We start from the raw sequence: 17,481 nt of genomic DNA, 5'->3' as shown, positions 1-17,481 counted from the left end.
GCCGCCGGCCGTCTCCTCCCGGCCCCGCCCCGCACAATGCCATATAACTCATCCCGAGCCTGGACGGGGCGGCGGCGGCGCCGCAGTGGCACGGCGGCCACAAGATTCTAATACACTCCCCCTGATCTACAAATCATCGTACTGGGTCAGAACGGCAGGGCGTCTCTCACGCATGCCGCGGCGTAGAACTTCAGCGTACGTCACAGGGGGCACATTTTCCCCGTGGCTTTCGTGCGCACACTCTCGCAAGATAATTGGGCCAGAGTCGTCATTGTCATTGTTCGGCGGCTCAGTCTGGCCACTCTCCGGACTGGGAACGAAAGCCAGTCTCAGATCTCTCACGTGACGGGGGACATTGTCTACTTCCACACACTGCGCCGACACTTGTCGGGTGACTGTTCCTATGGAACTTGGCACATCACACCGGCGACTAGGGTCTCTGATCCATACCTTATCGCCTACATTGAACATAGCACACTCACTCTCTTCGCACTTTTCCTCACTCTCCACGTCCGGCACTCTCAGTTTGTAGTTGAACAGTACGTTGGCAGGACTAGAGTTCAGGTCATCACTGCGCGGCATCACATTATAGCGGTAGACTGCTTCCGCCACTGAGCAGCCTTTGCGCGCTACGATTGTTTTGACCGACCTATGATTTCTCTCAGAGACACCATTGCCGAACGGCGCATGGGCAGCTCGGTACCGGACGCTGACACCCCACCGGCTGACGAACTCGTGGAATGCGGCACTGCGGAATGAGGTGAAGTTGTCCGTCAGCAGCTCCCTCGGAGCGCCGCGCTCCAGGAATACCGACTCCAGAGCCGTGATGATGCTGTCGGTGTCCTGTCGCTTTATCCGCCGCCAGATCGCGTACCGAGACGGACCGCAGTCAATCAGAGTCAGGTACAGCTGATCGTTTACGTGACAGACGTCCATGCTGACCCTGTCCCAGCATTTAGTCACGCTCAGCGAACCATGTGTCCACCGCTGGGGCGCTGGATCGATGGACTGGCACCTTTCGCACTGGCTAACGACACTGCGCACCTGGTGCCTGCTCACAGCCGGGTCGTGCTCCCTACACAGGCGCAGCGTTCTCCCGATGCCTGGGTGTCCGCTTGTTTCATGGATCCTGACCACATCCGGCGCCGAGAAGGCAGCGCCGCAGACCTCCGGATCGCTTTGTTGGTTCAGCCACTTCTTCGGCACTCTCGTCAGTGCGTCAGCCCTGTTGTCCACTGACGGAACACACTTCACGGTCAGCTGGAGGCCGTACTCATCTCTCAGACTCTTCACGGTCTCCAGGCGCCTTCTAATCAGCATTTCACTCGCCGCCTTCGTCTTTATCCGAGCTCTGCCGGAGAGCGCATCTGTTAGCCAGTGATAGACCGTTTTCGAGTCCGTCACGACAGTCACTTTCTTCAGGTTCCATGCCAGGGACAGATTGATGCCACGCACAACAGAGTCCAGTTCTGCAAGGTTCACGTGTGTCTCGGGATTTTTCCGAAGCCAGCAGGCGTCCTCAACGATGCTGCCTTCCATCTCCAGCACGGCCTATGGCGAGGGAGCTGGCATCCACCCACACGACTCCCTCATCGCCGGTGACATCCCAGCGACCTCGTGCGGGATCGGCCGTTTTCACGCGCTGCAGCGTTTCCATGACCATTTTCTGGAGTTCTGGGTCGGTGATCTCGTCATCCCAGCCGTCTGTCGCTGCAGTGGCGCGTCTTTTCAGGTAGGATGCGGAGACACGCAGCCAGCCACACACCGGGACCTGACTTGTCAGACGTCCGCACAGCGAGAAGACTCTCTCCTCGTCAGCTTTGGCGGCGGCTGTAGATCCTGGTTGTCCCGCTTCCAGAACAGTCCTTGCCGCTCCCCCAGACTCGAATGCCCAGGACACGAGCACCTTCTGACACCTTCTCCGGGGATTTGCAGGTCAGACCGAGCGCCTCCAGATGACCCTTCCTCCAATGCAGTAGCGATGTTTTCATTTACGAGTATGTCGTCCACGTAAGGTGATGTAGCGGTGTGCACCCTCGGGTCACGTTTCAGGGCCATTTCCAGCACCTTTCTCATCACCATCGGTGCGAGACTGAGCCCAAAGCCAAGTCTGCTCAGACACCACCGTCTGCCCTGGAACACTACAGTCTGATACGGCCACAGCGATGCGTGCACGTGGATCTGCAGGTAAGCGTCTCGCAGATCTAGGAGAGACACGTTTCGTCCACACCGACGCCACTCACGGATTTTTTCACTGCAAACATCCGCGTCAGCTGTATGCGGGTCCAGGTGCGTATTTAACTCCCTGAAATCCATGACGGGACGCACTTTGTCCTTCTTCGGTTGGATGACCGCCATGAGCGGGATCGTGCCTTTGACCCTCCCGTGCACGCTCTCATCATAAGGGACGAGCCATTGATTCGCCACCCACTTGGAGAGTTCTCGCTCGTATTCGTGTCGGGCTTCTGTTGGAATCGGTACTCCTCTGCTGTATTGTGCAGCTGCTCGGGCTCCTTTCCTCCACACCATTTCCACTCTACCGACCACTTTTCTGTCTCATCAAAGTCACCACAAAGTCCTTCTCGTCGGCTCGATTAGCCGGTGCGGCCGCCGCCGCCGCACCCAACACCGGATCCCCACTGCTGTCAGCTCGATTCACTGCTGCAGCTGCCGCCGCTGCACCTGACGCTGGGGCCGCCTCACTGCTCGCCTGATCATGACTCACCCGTGCAGTCGCTGCCACTGCACGCGACACCCAGTCCTCTCACCATCACAGCTGACCCGGTCACCGGGTGAGGCCACTGACGCCGCTATATGAGACACCGCTGCCTCAACTCCGAATCTGACTCGGTCATCCGAACTCACTGTAGCGCCACCCAGTGCTCTGATACCATTCATCCCGAGGATGAACTCAAACCCAGGGCTTACGTGCTACGACGAGCACATCCACGGACACTGATTCACCGGACCGCAGCTGCACGCGTGCCACGCCTGACCCCTCACACCAATAACGCCCTCACTCACTGTCATCACGCTCACGGGCGTCGGTTCCACCTCCGACAAACTGACACGTGAGCTACACACTGGCTGCATCCTGTATCAACCAGCGCTTTGCAGCTCGCTCCGTCCACCGACAGCTGCGCGACTGGCAGCGCCCCGTTCATGGTCGACAGGAGAGGAGGCTGGCGCTGATCTCTCCTCCCGCGTCGTTTTCCGGACACGCAGAGGCGATGTGCCCCTGCCGGTTGCAGTTGTAGCACCTCACGAGGCTCCGTCCACCACGGGGGCCTCCACGGCCCGCTGTCCGCGGCCTGCCGTGCAGTCGCGGGCGATATGGTTCGGTTGCCCGCACGAGTAGCATTCATTGTGGCGGGAGTCCAGTCCTTGTGCCAGCGGCGGCGGCCGCGGTGTTTGTTTCCTCGTCGGCTAGCACGGCCCGAGCGCGACGATTAGCTGGCTAAACGGCATGTCCTCCATCCGTGATCCAGCCCGGAGCGCACGGCGTGCTGAATCTGGCAGTTTGGCCACGAAGGCACAGGCCAGGCTGTCGTCCGGCTACCTCCGAACAAGCCAGCCAGCCGGCGCAGCTCAGAGACGAACACGTCCACCGTCTCACCTGGACGCAGCCTTCTACGTTCAAATTGGTCGTAGGCTTCAAACCGATCCGAAGCAAACGCCGATGTCAGGGCCCTTTTGATGTCCTCGTACTTTTTCTTCATCTTCTCCGAGCTGTTGATATACCGCAAACCACCACCAGTGAGTCTCAGCGGGACGACGACGTGCAGTCCCTGATGCCGCGCAGCTGACACACAAGTTCGACCTTGTCCAGCCACTCGCACACGGGCTGCGACACACCGTCAAACTCCGGGATTAAGCGGAGATCAGCCGCAGCGTCCGAACCATCACAGGTCTCCTTCTCGTTCCCCATCACGGCAGTATTCCAAGGCCGAAATAGCTTGTAGTAAACTCCTTATGTCCACATTGCCGTTGTATTGCCAGCTGCCGTCCGCGCGCCGGCCCAGATGGCCGGGGGTCGTACGTGACCCACCTTTATTCAACAGGTTACGAAAACGTCTAGAACACGCCCAAAACGAGTGCGAACTTGCACAGCAGCGACGAGGTGACGGAAGGCGCCAGCTTGGCGGCCTACGTGCCTTAAATGACATATCTTAAATTTACAATTGCGCTGCGCGTGCCGCCGGCCGTCTCCTCCCGGCCCCGCCCCGCACAATGCCATATAACTCATCCCGAGCCTGGACGGGGCGGCGGCGGCGCCGCAGCGTGGCACGGCGGCCACAAGATTCTAATACATTAATTTTTTAATTGAATCAAAAAAGAATCATTCAAAAAAATTTGGCTGAATCAAACGTAAATCATTCCTTTTATTGTTTTTTGATTCTCTGAATCAAAAGGAATCGATTCACCAATTTTTTTGAAGGAATCAAGTGGTGATTGAATCAAACAAAAATCAAATGAATCAATGAATGAATCGATCCAAAAAAGGTGAATCAAAAACCAGTGGTCAATGCGTAGACCTTCCACAAGGTGACTGCTCATTGTGATTCATCGCAGCCGCATGTAAGCGGCTGCGACGGATCAAGGCCTTCCTAATTGGGTGCAAGCAGCGAGTTATTATGGTCAGTAGCTCCTACTCGGACTGGATCCCAGTCTCGAGCGGAGCCCCGCAGGGGTCTGTGCTGGCGCTTACCAGACATGTGCATGGACCCGAGAAAATGGGTCTGGGATCTGATCCCACGGATCCTCATCTCGGATCCGACGGGATCATAGATCAAGCTCTGTAATTTATCGAGAGATCCGTAGGGATCACAGATCCGAGTCTCATTTTTTGCTTGAGATCCAGTGAGATCATAGATCTCATTTATTTTTGTCAACACATATATCCCAAAAAAGCACTTGTTTCAACTCACAAACGTTCTGCTTTAGTGATTTTATGTGATCGCACGTCATGATCCATATTTTTGTGTCACTTATTGTCATAGAAACCCTTTAAAACATGGTTTCAAATGTGGTGCATGGTGGGATCCACTCAGATCATAGATCCATGTTCTTAATTTATCGTCATATCATATGAGATCATAGATCCAGATGATTTTTCATGCCGGATCCGGTGGGATCATAGATCCCAACCTGTACTTTGCTTCGAGATCCACTGAGATCATAGATGGCCATCCGACTGGGATCCATGCACATGTCTGGCGCTTACACTGTTCATCCTCTATGTGAGCGACCCGCCAACGTCCTGAACTGCAGCATCAAGGTCTCTGCAAAACTCAATCAGGCCGTCTGATTCTAAAAACGACGCGTTGGCTCTCAGCTATTCCCACCCCTGCTAGTACGACTTTTTCACAGCTCTTCTATAGTCGCTACTCGCTACCACTCAAGCTGGGGCGGAGGGTTGATAAAATACGCCAATCCAATCACACTATACGATGCTGTTCCATCCGGGCTGCGGATCTCGCCACCGGAACCGGACAGGTTCGTGACGTGGGCGTGTGGCGCCGACTGCTGTCACTCGCAGACGCTGATGAGGAGGCCGGTCGTCAGTCGCGTCCCGCTTGGACCGCCGGCACCCCGCACCGGCGGTATGGCGGCCCTCTCCCTGTGTCCACTGAGGGTGATGGTGGCCCTGGTGACCTTTCAGACAGTCCTAGTGCACAGTGAGTAGGGGAGAGTGGGGCAAAGCGGCCACCCTAACGTTTCTAACGATGCCGACGCTTGATTTTTAAACTTGGAAAGATTCTTTCTATACCAATGTGATCCCTATTAAATTGTCTTTTATTCCAACTGCGTTTCATTTCCAAAGGCGTTCACATATGGGAGATATTGACAAAACTTTAAACCTATAGCATATTGGCCACTTTGCCCCATCCCTGAGGCAAAGCGGCCACTGGCGACTTCTCAAGTCCCGATATGAGAAACAGAAGTTGCCTCATGCACGACTAGGGTATTTGATGGTGACAAGGTTTAAGGGAAGATGGATGTTTACTTTGTTATCTTCCCACCTATTGCTAAACAAAGAAAGAATTTTCTTGGAAAAACATTTGATTGCATAATTTGGTAACTCATGTAACCGAAAAGTGGCCAAGATGAATGCATGACGACACATTTGAATATAAATGTTTTTATCCAGATGGAAACAACTTATGGCCAATTGGGGGCTGGCCACTTTGCCCCGGCCGCTTTGCCCCGCGCTACCGTCCGAGACAAAAATATTTCAGCTCAGCTATTAGTGGGGTAAAAAGCATTAAAATTGGTAGAAGGCATGTACGATAACCACGCAATGCATGGACAAAAACGCTTATAAAAATTCCAAACGGTTATGGAATAAAATAACATTTAAAAATTGTAAACATAATTGGTAACCTGGCAAGAAATGCTTTTCCGTGTTTCACAGAACAATGGCGATGGGCCTGAAACCCCGGTCTGGCTCATTCGAACGACCGCAAAGAGAAGTATAATTGGAAATCATTAATTGGAACTGACGCCAGCTGTGGAGGGCTAAAACGATGGATGGCCGCTTTGCCCCGGGTGGCCGCTTTGCCCCACTCTCCCCTACTCTTCTCTGGAGATGGGTCACCGATTCGTATTTCTTTTAGCAATGATCCATAGATATGCAGCAAACCGCGGCGCGCAGCGCGGCAAAACTTGGTATAGGCTATGAAACGTTTATTTCGCATCATTTGTGATTCTGTTTTTTACCCAAGGTCCCCTACGATCAGGTCCGCAGTTCAAGTTAACCCGCGCCCCAGTGGCGGTCTCAGCCAGCTTCGCCCTAGTGGGGGGGGGGGGGGCATATGTTACCACCCACCTCTAACTCAAAAACTAAGAGGGTTAGGAAGACGCGGTAAAAAGCAGTCGATAGCTCTCAAGGCGTACGTTTGAAAGTACTTATGTCATTTTCATCTCAGAACAATATTGGGGTCACTGGAGGTCATCAAAGGTCAAAATTTGCCAAATGTCATTATATTTCTCAGAAAACATGCATTTATCTCAGGAACTATGATAGCTAGAAAAACGAATGGAAAAGCAATCGATAGCTTTGAAGCTTCGTATGATAAGGTCATTATCAAAATTGACCTCAGGTCATCGGTTTACCTCCAGAGGGCAAAAACTCCAAAAATAGCTGTTTTTACGAAAAGTGTTTTTCGACGATAACTTTCGACTAAAAAAGCCACGACATTTCTATTGCCAGAATCATGTTCCTCTTGCCGAGACGCGTCGAATGAACTATAATTTGACCTTGAAAGGTCAACTTGAAAATTTGACCTCAGGTCAAGGTCATGACCTGACCGGAAAAGGTCATGTTGCATATCAGTCGATGCGTCTCGGCAAGACAAACACAATGAGGCCATCCCCAGCGTTCTATCTCTTTCCAATCGAGAGTTATTGGCAAAAATCTGTTTGTAGCCTTAAATGACCTCGGATGACCTTTCTAGAGGCTATCAGCAAAAATGACACCTTGGTCATCACGGGTGGTCCAAATCATTGTGATTCTGAAATATTTGGACTATTCCTATGCGTACACACGGATCTAGAAGCATTTTCATTTTTCTCCATTGCCTTATAATGGTAAGGTCCCGACACTGACCTGACCTTACGTCACGGATATAAAAAATCCGAGATAAACAAATTGTAGGCGTCCATAACATCATGCAATCCACCAAGTTTGAAACCTTTCTGACAAACACTGCAGGCTGGACATGATTGCAAACTTTTTTAGGCTTGGTCAGTTAACTTGACCTGGTGACCTGACCTGACATGACCTGGGGTCAAAAATTTCACACATTGTCCGAAATTGATGTACAAAAAGCTACTCCAAGCGGCGCGGCACTACGCGCCGCGGTTTTTTTTATACACGCAAAAAACGCGACAGGGTGGTAACATATGCCCCCCCCCACTGGGGCGAAGGTTAACCTTCGCCCGGGGGGGGGGTGACTTTATGGTCACACCTGTCAGTTTTTTTTGCGTGTGTGCGAAACTTAGTTACCACTAGCTTAGTTATAGACTTAGTTAACGTTAGTTAAACTTAGTCATAACAGGTTATGTTGCATCAATTTTGCATCGTATGTGCAATTTTCGACCCAAGGTTCATAAGGGCAGGTCACCAGGTCAAGTAAGGTAACCATACCTACCTCAAAAAACTTTGTGATTTTGTCATTCCTAGAGTCAACATGGCTCAAAGATTTGAAACTCGGCTGTTGCATGAGGAACTAAATACAAACAAGTCGTATGTACCTATCTCGGAATTGTAATTGTGATATCGGTAATCTAATCTAAGGCCAGGTCAATTTGCGACCTCTCCATTATACCTACATAAGTCAACTGGAGAACATGGAAATGCTCTTCTTTTTAACGAAATCACCATCAAACATCGGGAAACAGGTGCCCATGGACACACTGAATCGGAAAATTGCACCTTCGACCCCTTTTATGCTCTGGATGTCATCTCAGGTCATGAAAAGTCTCCAACAGTTTTTGACAAAAAAATAAGAATTAGAAACATGCTGGAGACCATAAAAGCGTTCAGCTCAACCACACGAATCGATTGATATGAAGCATGAACTTTTGTGTGACCTTGACCCGAGGTCAAATTGTTAAGTTGACTTTTCAATGTCAACTTATGGTTCACTCGACGCGTCTCGACGAGAGAAACGCGTTGCTGTAAAATCAACGCAAAACAAGCCTGTTCTGTCAAATTTTGAGTTTTGCCCTCTGGAGTCTGGAGGCTAAACCGCAAGTCTGAGGACAATGCTCAGAAAGGCCTTTGAAAAGCTATCGAATGCCCTTTCCCGCGGCGCTGTAACTTTATTTGTTCCCGAGGTATGCTGCACCGATTTGTGATAAATTGTCGAAAAAGGAAAAATAGATTACCTATATTTTTACGTTTGGTGACCTCCAATGACCTAAGCTGATCGCAAAATAAGGTTTGTGATGTAAAAGGATCTTATAACGAGTTATTTTTATGAGTCTTTTCAGCTTTCTCACTTTCCGAGATAACCTGGTGCGGTCAAATGCCTACCGGCCACCATGGCGGAGTTGGCAGAGACCCCCACCTGGGCGCTGGTTAACCTTAGGTATAACCATGAAAGAACGGTATACACACAATTTATAATAACAATGCGTTCTTATAGCATGCTTATAAGTGTACGTACATTTTACGAAGCTTTCACGATTTTTTTCCGCTATATGTTTTACGTCGGGATCAGTTGTAAGCCCTCGAATAGTTCTGCTGACATATGAACTAACTAATTTGCAATTGGCGATTCTTACACAAAATGTTTTTTAACCCGCGCCCTGCTGGGGGGGGGGTGTTTGAACACCCCCCCTTGTGGTTTTTCGCAAATATCTCAAAAACGGCGGCGCGAAGCGCCGCCGTTTTTGGTACACCTTATCATACATCAATTCTACACATGTTGTGAAAATTTCAGACCAAGGTCATTCAAGGTCAGGTCACCAGGTCACTTGAAATGACCTCACCTCATAAAAAGTTTCAATGTCTGTCATAGCTACACCGAGTGACCGATCGCTTTGAAACTTTCAGCGATTGCTAAGAGCAATAGCATGTACAAAATGTATATCTCAGAATTTTGATATCGATGACCTAAGGTCAGGTCAATTTTGCGACCTCCCCATTATAAGTCAATGGGAGAAAATTGAAATGCGCCTCTTTTGGACGAAAGACATTATAAACACTCCCAAACACCGAATTACAAGTGGCTTAGACACACTGAACATGAAATTGGTGTCCGTGACCCTTGTTTATGCCCTGAGGTCATCTTAGGTCACGAATGGTATCTAATAGTTTTTCGCAAATAACTTTTGATAGAGGCATGCTAGAGCGATGAAAACGCCTTAGATGTGTTCAGCTCGACGATACGGATCGACTGATATGCAACATGACCCTTTCCGGTCAGGTCATGACCTTGACCTGAGGTCAAATTTTCAAGTTGACCTTTCAAGGTCAAGTTATAGTTCATTCGATGCGTCTTGACGAGAGGAACACGATGCCGGTAAAAGTAAGCTCGTACAGGACTTGGGTCAAAAGTTATTGCAGAAAAACTGTTTCCGAAAAAATCGGCTATTTTTGCAGTTTTTGCCCCCTGCAGGCAAAAACCGTTGACGTTAGGTCAAATCTGAGAGAATTACTCAGAAAGGGCGTTAATAGGGCTATCGAATGCGCTTTTCCGCGGCACTATAGCTCTATTGGTTCCCGAGTTATGCGTTGGCTTCTTGGAAATTTTCGACATTGGACCTGGAAATCGGCGAAATTTTGCCTTCAATGACCTCTGGTGACCTGACCTTTGACCTGACCAAAAAATTGACCGAAGTGATTTCGTCATTATTTTTTACGCTCTTTCGAACGCCGCCTTCCGCGTATCGCTGCGTGGCCCAGGAGCCGAGTTACAAGGGGGGGTGTTCAAACACCCCCCCCCCCCCCCAGCAGGGCGTGGAAATCCAGGACCCCCAGCCGGGCGCGGGTTAATTCAATGTCAACTTATGGTTCACTCGACGCGTCTCGACGAGAGAAACGCGTTGCTGTAAAATCAACGCAAAACAAGCCTGTTCTGTCAAATTTTGAGTTTTGCCCTCTGGAGTCTGGAGGCTAAACCGCAAGTCTGAGGACAATGCTCAGAAAAGCCTTTGAAAAGCTATCGAATGCCCTTTCCCGCGGCGCTGTAACTTTATTTGTTCCCGAGGTATGCTGCACCGATTTGTGATAAATTGTCGAAAAAGGAAAAATAGATTACCTATATTTTTACGTTTGGTGACCTCCAATGACCTAAGCTGATCGCAAAATAAGGTTTGTGATGTAAAAGGATCTTATAACGAGTTATTTTATGAGTCTTTTCAGCTTTCTCACTTTCCGAGATAACCTGGTGCGGTCAAATGCCTACCGGCCACCATGGCGGAGTTGGCAGAGACCCCCACCTGGGCGCTGGTTAACCTTAGGTATAACCATGAAAGAACGGTATACACACAATTTATAATAACAATGCGTTCTTATAGCATGCTTATAAGTGTACGTACATTTTACGAAGCTTTCACGATTTTTTTTTCCGCTATATGTTTTACGTCGGGATCAGTTGTAAGCCCTCGAATAGTTCTGCTGACATATGAACTAACTAATTTGCAATTGGCGATTCTTACACAAAATGTTTTTTAACCCGCGCCCAGTTGGGGCTCCTGGATTTCCACGCCCTGCTCGAGGAAGGGGGGCGGGGGCGGTGTTTAAATGAACACCTCACCCTCCCCTCTAACTCGGCTCCTGGGCCACGTGGCGATAAGGGGTAGGTGGAGTTCAATAGAGCGTGAAAAACAATGCCGAAATTACTTCGCTCACGTTTTTGGTCAGGTCAAAGGTCAGGTCACCAGAGGTCATTGAAAGCATAATTTAGCCGAATTCAGGTCGAAAGTTGACAATTTTCAACACACCGGAGCAAAACTCGTAAACCAACAGAGCTTCAGCGCCCCGGAAAAGCGGATTTGATAGCCCTATCAACGCTCATTTTGAGTATGTATTTCTCTCAGAGTCAACGGTTTTGCCTACGGGGGGGGGGGGGGGGGGGGTAAAAACTGCCAAAATAGGCGATTTTTTGCGGGAACAATCTTTCTACAATAACTATGACTCAAACCTTGCACGAGCTTACTTTTATCAGCATCGTGTTCCTCTCGTCAAGACGCATCGAATGAACTATAAGTTGACCTTGAAAGAAAAACTTGAAAATTTCATCTTAGACAGATCAAAGTCATGATCTGACAGGAAAAGGTCATGTTGCATATCATTCGATCCGTATCGTTGAACTGAACACATCTAAGGCGTTTTCATCGCTGTAGCATACCTCTATCACAAGATATCCGCTGAAAAACTGTTAGATGTCATTCGTAACCTGAGATGACCTCAGGGAGATAAGGAATGGTGACGACGGGTGCTATTTTCTACTTTTTGTGTCATGTCAACTTGTAATTATGTGTTTGAGATTGTTTGAAGAATAAATTTACCCAAAAGAGGCGCATTTCAATTTTCTCCCATTGAATTATAATGGAGAGGTCGCATAATTGACCTGACCTCAGGTCACCGATATCGAAATTCAGAGATATAATTTTTGTACAAACTGTTGCTCTTATCAATCGCTGAAAGTTTCAAAGCGATCAGTCACGCAAGCATCGAAGCCTTATGAGGTGAGGTCACTTGACGTGACCTGGTGACCTGGCCTTGAGTGACCTTGGTCTAAAATTTTAGCAACATATTCAGAAAAGAAATACTTGATAAGGTGTGCCAAAAACTGCGGCGTTCGCGAAAAACGCAGGGGAGGAGTTAGAAAATCCGCACCCCCGGCAGGACGCGTTTTTTTTTGCGTTATTTGCCTTGATACTTGGCAGCTCCGTCCGACCAGTGCAGTGCAGTGTGTTCCTAAAGAGGCACAGTATGCATGGTGGTCTGAAAAGTGCGCTTTTATATTCCAATACGTGCGTCCCTTGCACTAATAGCAGGCTAATTATAGGCTCAAGCTAATAAGCGCACCGGTATGCCAAAGGATAGGTTTATAAGACCGTATTACCAAACATTTTGCCTACCAACTTCCCCTAATAACTAGCCTCCCTTTGAAGGTAACCTCCTTGTGTCCTCCACAGGTAACAGCATCTGCGACCTGCGCTGCCCCGGTGGACAGAGGTGTGAGCTGCAGCTGGTGCAGAGCGACCACCTCGTCCACTACTGGCCGGTGTGTGTGGACACAGTACCCGTCGCACCCACCGAGCAGCCCCCGCCAGCGACACCCACCGAGAGCCCGCCGCTAAACGGAACCAGTCCCGCCAACTGCGCCCGCAAAACCTGCCCGGCTGGCTTCACTTGTCTCCTGCAGGAAGTGCAGTGCGTCACCGAGCCCTGCCTTCCGCAGCCGATTTGCACGCCGGACCGTTGTGCAAAAGCCATATGCCCGGTCGGCTATAAGTGTCTTACCGCGGTGATACCGGGTTCAAATCCCCACTGCGGCGACTTTCCACTGTGCCGGTATAAGCCGACCTGCGTGCCAGTCGCCAAGCCCAAGCCCGGTTTCTGTCCGCTGGCGCCGACCCGGGACCAGGCGCTGGCCCGGTGTGAGCTGGACACGGACTGCGCTGCTGACCTGCGCTGCTGTCCGTCCGCGGCCGGCGGCGGCCGGTGTGTGGCCCCCCTGACCGACCCCTGCGGCGGCGCGTGCCCGGGGAGGTCACCCACCTCCCCCGGCGTGTGTGTGGTCCGTAACGGGCGGGCCGAGTGTCGGGAGAACCCCAACTGCGTGCCGGGCAGCTACTACTGCCACCGGCACACCCAGTCCTTCTGCACTGACGGCGCCGACCTGGTGGGCACCGGGATCCACTGCTGAGGCTCGCGGCACCGGGATCCACTGCTGAGGCTCGCGGTGCTCAGTTGTTTGTGCTTTCCTTGTGTGTTGTCGTTTATTTGTTAAGTAATGTTCTTGCTGTATTTAGGCGTAATAAATATGAATACCATGTTATGTTCATGCTTTTATATCTGGTGACAAAGAATCCGGCACTTCATTTCATCACTCGACATGCTTCACAATATGCCCCATTAGCCCCACTCGGGTCGATCATTTTCATTATGGGTCGTTGCATATAAAATTTTGTATACCTAACGAAGTTTCTACAGGTCCCTTGCCCGGTACTGTGAAGCATCAGGTGGTGTGGGTAAGCGCAACACCGTCGAAACCGACGAACTGGTTATCTCCCTTTTCATCGACGTCGACGTTATCGCCGCTATCGTTCGCGTCCATATGCCGTCGGGCGGTGGCGGTGTTGCGGCGGAGTCGGGGTCGGTGTGGGCACTGTTCGGCAGCGGGGGCAGCTTGCCGGGCCCGACAGACAAGGCGGTGGATATCGCCGTTCCGAGGACCGCGGGGCATTGCTAGACGACCGATATCAGAGCTAGAGTCGGTGCGGGGGAGCAGACTGGCACAGTGGACCGGCAGCTTCCGAACGCCACCACTGAAGGGGGCTGCCTTCGTCACCTACCTTTGTCGCCCCGGGTCGGCCGATCACTACAATGGCCTTCCCCGGCCGCTCCAGCTCCACGAGAAAGGTGGGTTCACGTCAGCGTGACTCGTCCAGGTAGAATTACCTCCTTGGTGAGCTTCCTGTAAAATGTATATCCGCTAGTTGTGCTATTCTAGAGACCTCGTGACGTGAATGTTAGTGGGAGCAATACGCTACTCACTCGTATTTGTCACTCGCACAACATTGCAAGACATATCGATTACATTATTCAACCTTCGTTCAGCGTTGAGTTTCTCGACCCACCCTTTTCTCCGATTTCAGGCGCCAGCCTGCGGCGAGGGTGAGGTAACCAGTACGACCGGTGATGCCGCTCTCGTCAGGTAAGACAGGAAAAGGAATTAGAGAAATGATTCCATTGTGCTAATATGCATGATCACTGATCAGTGACCACACACATGTAGGTATTTACATATGCAGCAAAATAACCAAGTACAGCAGTGCCGTGACACTGTCAGGCACACAAAGGTACAGGCTGAAAGTTGTAATAAACCCTGCCTACCTTCCGACGAAAATTCACGCCGTCGACCAAAAGCTCTTATAGTTATGACCGTCTATTCTCGGTTCCCGCCACTACGAAATGACCTGAGCTGGTGACACAAAAGTAACCTCCGCTGGGTCACTACGTAAAGGCGGTGTCGTCTGTTCCTTTTCAGAGCCCCGAGTCTCGCTGGCACCCCTCGGACCACCTCGCAAAGGACCCAGCGGACCAAGGCGAACGCCCGAGAGCGCAGTCGCATGCACGGCCTCAATGCCGCCCTGGATAAACTGAGAAGGTAACGGTGCCGTTGACAATTACTACACATGTCTGGCGGGATATTTTTGCTCAATTTCTAGTAACAACCATGAGTGGTTGGTAAGTGAGAGCAAATTGTTTCTTCAATGATTGGTTCAATAAGATAGCGCGCAATTTCTAAAACACGCTGACGGCGAACTTCATGACCCTTTTTAATCCCTTCTTCACAGGCACATCCCCTTCGCTCGCAACACCAGCAAGCTGTCCAAGATCGAGACCCTGCGGATGGCGCGCAACTACATCTTTGTCCTCTCGGAGACCCTGTCCACGGGGGAGCCGTTCGACCCCATCACCTACGCCAGCGTCATGTCGCGAGGGCTGAGCCACGCGACCGCCAATCAGATCAACGGTTCACTCAACCTGCGACCCTGCTCGGTCAAGGTCAGTCGAGGTCAGGTCATCAGCAGCGCATTGGTACAAATGCTCAAGCGAAACTTTTAAATGTGTGCACATTTATGATTTTAAAGGTGTGCACATTTATGATTATAATTAGGGCTGCGGATCCGGAGTCAGTCTAGTCAGCTGTTGTGAAATTATCGAATTTCATGCATGCTCCTGCTTGCCTTCTTGCTTGCTTGCCAGAAGGTCTTGCCCCCGTTTCCCGATCCTAAAAGTCGAAGCGTCCTCTTATCGAAGCCGACGCCACCCTCTGTTCGCAGCTGCTGCCGCCGCTGGAGTCGTACCGCGCGTCTGGGTACGAGGTCGCGGAGCCGGCACCCCCTTCCGCTTCAGCGGGGGCGTCGCAGATGGAGTGTCACGTGATACCTGAGCTCTGGTCAGACGGCGATCAGCTGACCGCCTTTTCGGCCGCTTACTGAGGTCCAGCCAGGCGCAACCGACATAGCCGCTGTTCAACCCTGCAGATGCGCTTACTCTATGGGTGCTGTTATACTTTAATTATCCAAATCAACATCCGTAGCATGTTAGCGTAAACTTCAAGAAAAAAACTTTTTGAGCGCTAAGGAGTAATGAGCGTAGACAAAGACATGCTTATCAGTGATGTGACTATGGCGTTTCACGATTTATGCAAGAGGCTTTTACTTAGGGCAACCCGTCTTTTCCATTATTCTGCAATTTGCCATGAAAGAGAGTCCTATACGTCAGCCGTCAGCGTAGGGTTTAAATAATTCCTTGGGTGATTCCGAAAGTGAAAAGTTTGGACATTCAAGTTTTATTTTATTTTATCAAGCTTTTAGATACCTATCAACATTTGTTCAGCTGTTCGTCGGAAATAGGTAAAGTGCAGCTGTCCGCCAAATGTACTGGTGTGTCATACGATTATGCTGCATCGTTTTCATGGCCTATGTAAGGACAAGCGTCATTATACGAAATCATGTTTTTGCGAGTTTCAATCCGTGCAAACTTTTTGTATGCAATTCTAAGCGTTTTATGTATCCGCTGTGTGTCAAGAAACAGCAAGAATTGCTTTTGTTTTATATGCTTTTTCGGGCCTTTCCGCCGTATATTCGGGCTATTTCCAGCCCGACGGATACAGGGTCGGATCCAGAATTTTCTTCGGCCGGGAGCCCATGGAATAGGGTCGGCATGTTTTCCACCTACTAAGAGCGGCAAATGCATGATTAGAGCGCTTGAAGTGAAAATTGAAGACGTCAACTGTCTCTTTCGATTCCTCTGATGTTGTTTATGGATAGGATAGTGATTTGATAGTGCTGCGGCGCCCCGGTTCGCCGCTCAGCAGGGCGGCATTTTTCCGGCTTGGGGCTTTAGCCCCCAAAGCCCCTCTCCTGGATCCGCCCCTGGTGGGATAAAGGGTCCGTGAAGATATAAAGCTGCTAGTTCGCCAACAGGCTGGCGCATCGCCGCACTATGGGTCCGATGCAGGATTTAGCTCGCCAAAAATAATTGCCTGCTATACTGGCTGCTATAATGGCTGCTACAATACCGGAGGATGGAAGATTAAACATTCGAAATGGCTTTTGCATGATCTCTGACATGTACCGTGTGGCACGTGACGTGTGACGTGTGCACCTATTGGGTTTATAGGTGCACACGTAAAACATATAAATGTTTTTATGCACACATAAAAATAACGCTGGGCATTTTTATGTTAGCCGTATTCAGGGTGCTTTCTTTATGCTGCTTTGAGCTTTCTACAGGATGCATTCATGCTGTCTTTTACAGCATGAATGTAATGTAAATCAAAGGTAGTTATAATGTAAATCAAACAATGATATACCTATTATAAGCCTTTAGTCTTCCCACACAACGGAACATTTACCTACCCTCGTATAGTACCGAAAGGTAATATGCAGTGGGATCCGCTGCCGAGTCACCACTGCCTCCTCACTCATCGTGATGATTGGGTGTAATTACCGAAAGGTAATATACATCTGTGATTTGTTACTTTAGCATAAGAAGTGTCTTCTTTTGTTATGTGCATTTTGAATTGTGTACCCCGTGCCGGCGCTGGGCTCGCCAGCCGGCCGCCGAGCAGAGCTGCCGCGCGGCCCTGCGGCACAGCCTGCGTTCAGGCGCGCGCGCATCGTGATTGGTCGGTTGAGTCACGTGGCTCGAGCTGTAGTCGGGTTAGGTCGCCTTGGTGCGGGGAGTTGGGCTCCACCTTTGGACACGGCGGTGTGTGTCGCTGG

The 17,481-nt window shown here is 50.4% G+C and overlaps 2 protein-coding genes across 2 annotated transcripts; both read left to right on the top strand.

Annotated features, from left to right (window-relative positions):
* Positions 1 to 2,716: 2,716 nt before the first annotated feature.
* On the top strand, positions 2,717 to 13,388 carry LOC122385997 (keratin-associated protein 16-1-like). Its single transcript, XM_043374759.1, has 2 exons — positions 2,717 to 2,792; positions 12,655 to 13,388. Exons 1-2 carry the CDS (start codon positions 2,717 to 2,719, stop codon positions 13,386 to 13,388), a joined length of 810 nt encoding a protein of 269 aa, XP_043230694.1.
* A 680-nt stretch (positions 13,389 to 14,068) lies between these two features.
* LOC122385996 (neurogenic differentiation factor 4-like) lies at positions 14,069 to 16,209 on the top strand. Its single transcript, XM_043374758.1, has 5 exons — positions 14,069 to 14,104; positions 14,341 to 14,399; positions 14,733 to 14,852; positions 15,043 to 15,253; positions 15,532 to 16,209. Exons 1-5 carry the CDS (start codon positions 14,069 to 14,071, stop codon positions 15,688 to 15,690), a joined length of 585 nt encoding a protein of 194 aa, XP_043230693.1. The 3' UTR covers positions 15,691 to 16,209.
* The last annotated feature ends 1,272 nt before the right edge of the window (positions 16,210 to 17,481 follow it).

Source organism: Amphibalanus amphitrite, unplaced genomic scaffold, assembly GCF_019059575.1.
Source record: "Amphibalanus amphitrite isolate SeventyFive unplaced genomic scaffold, NRLGWU_Aamphi_draft 000237F_arrow, whole genome shotgun sequence".
Taxonomy (NCBI): Eukaryota; Metazoa; Arthropoda; class Thecostraca; order Balanomorpha; family Balanidae; genus Amphibalanus; species Amphibalanus amphitrite.
Note: the sequence above shows the minus strand (reverse complement) of the source record. Positions and strands in the feature narration are given on the sequence as shown.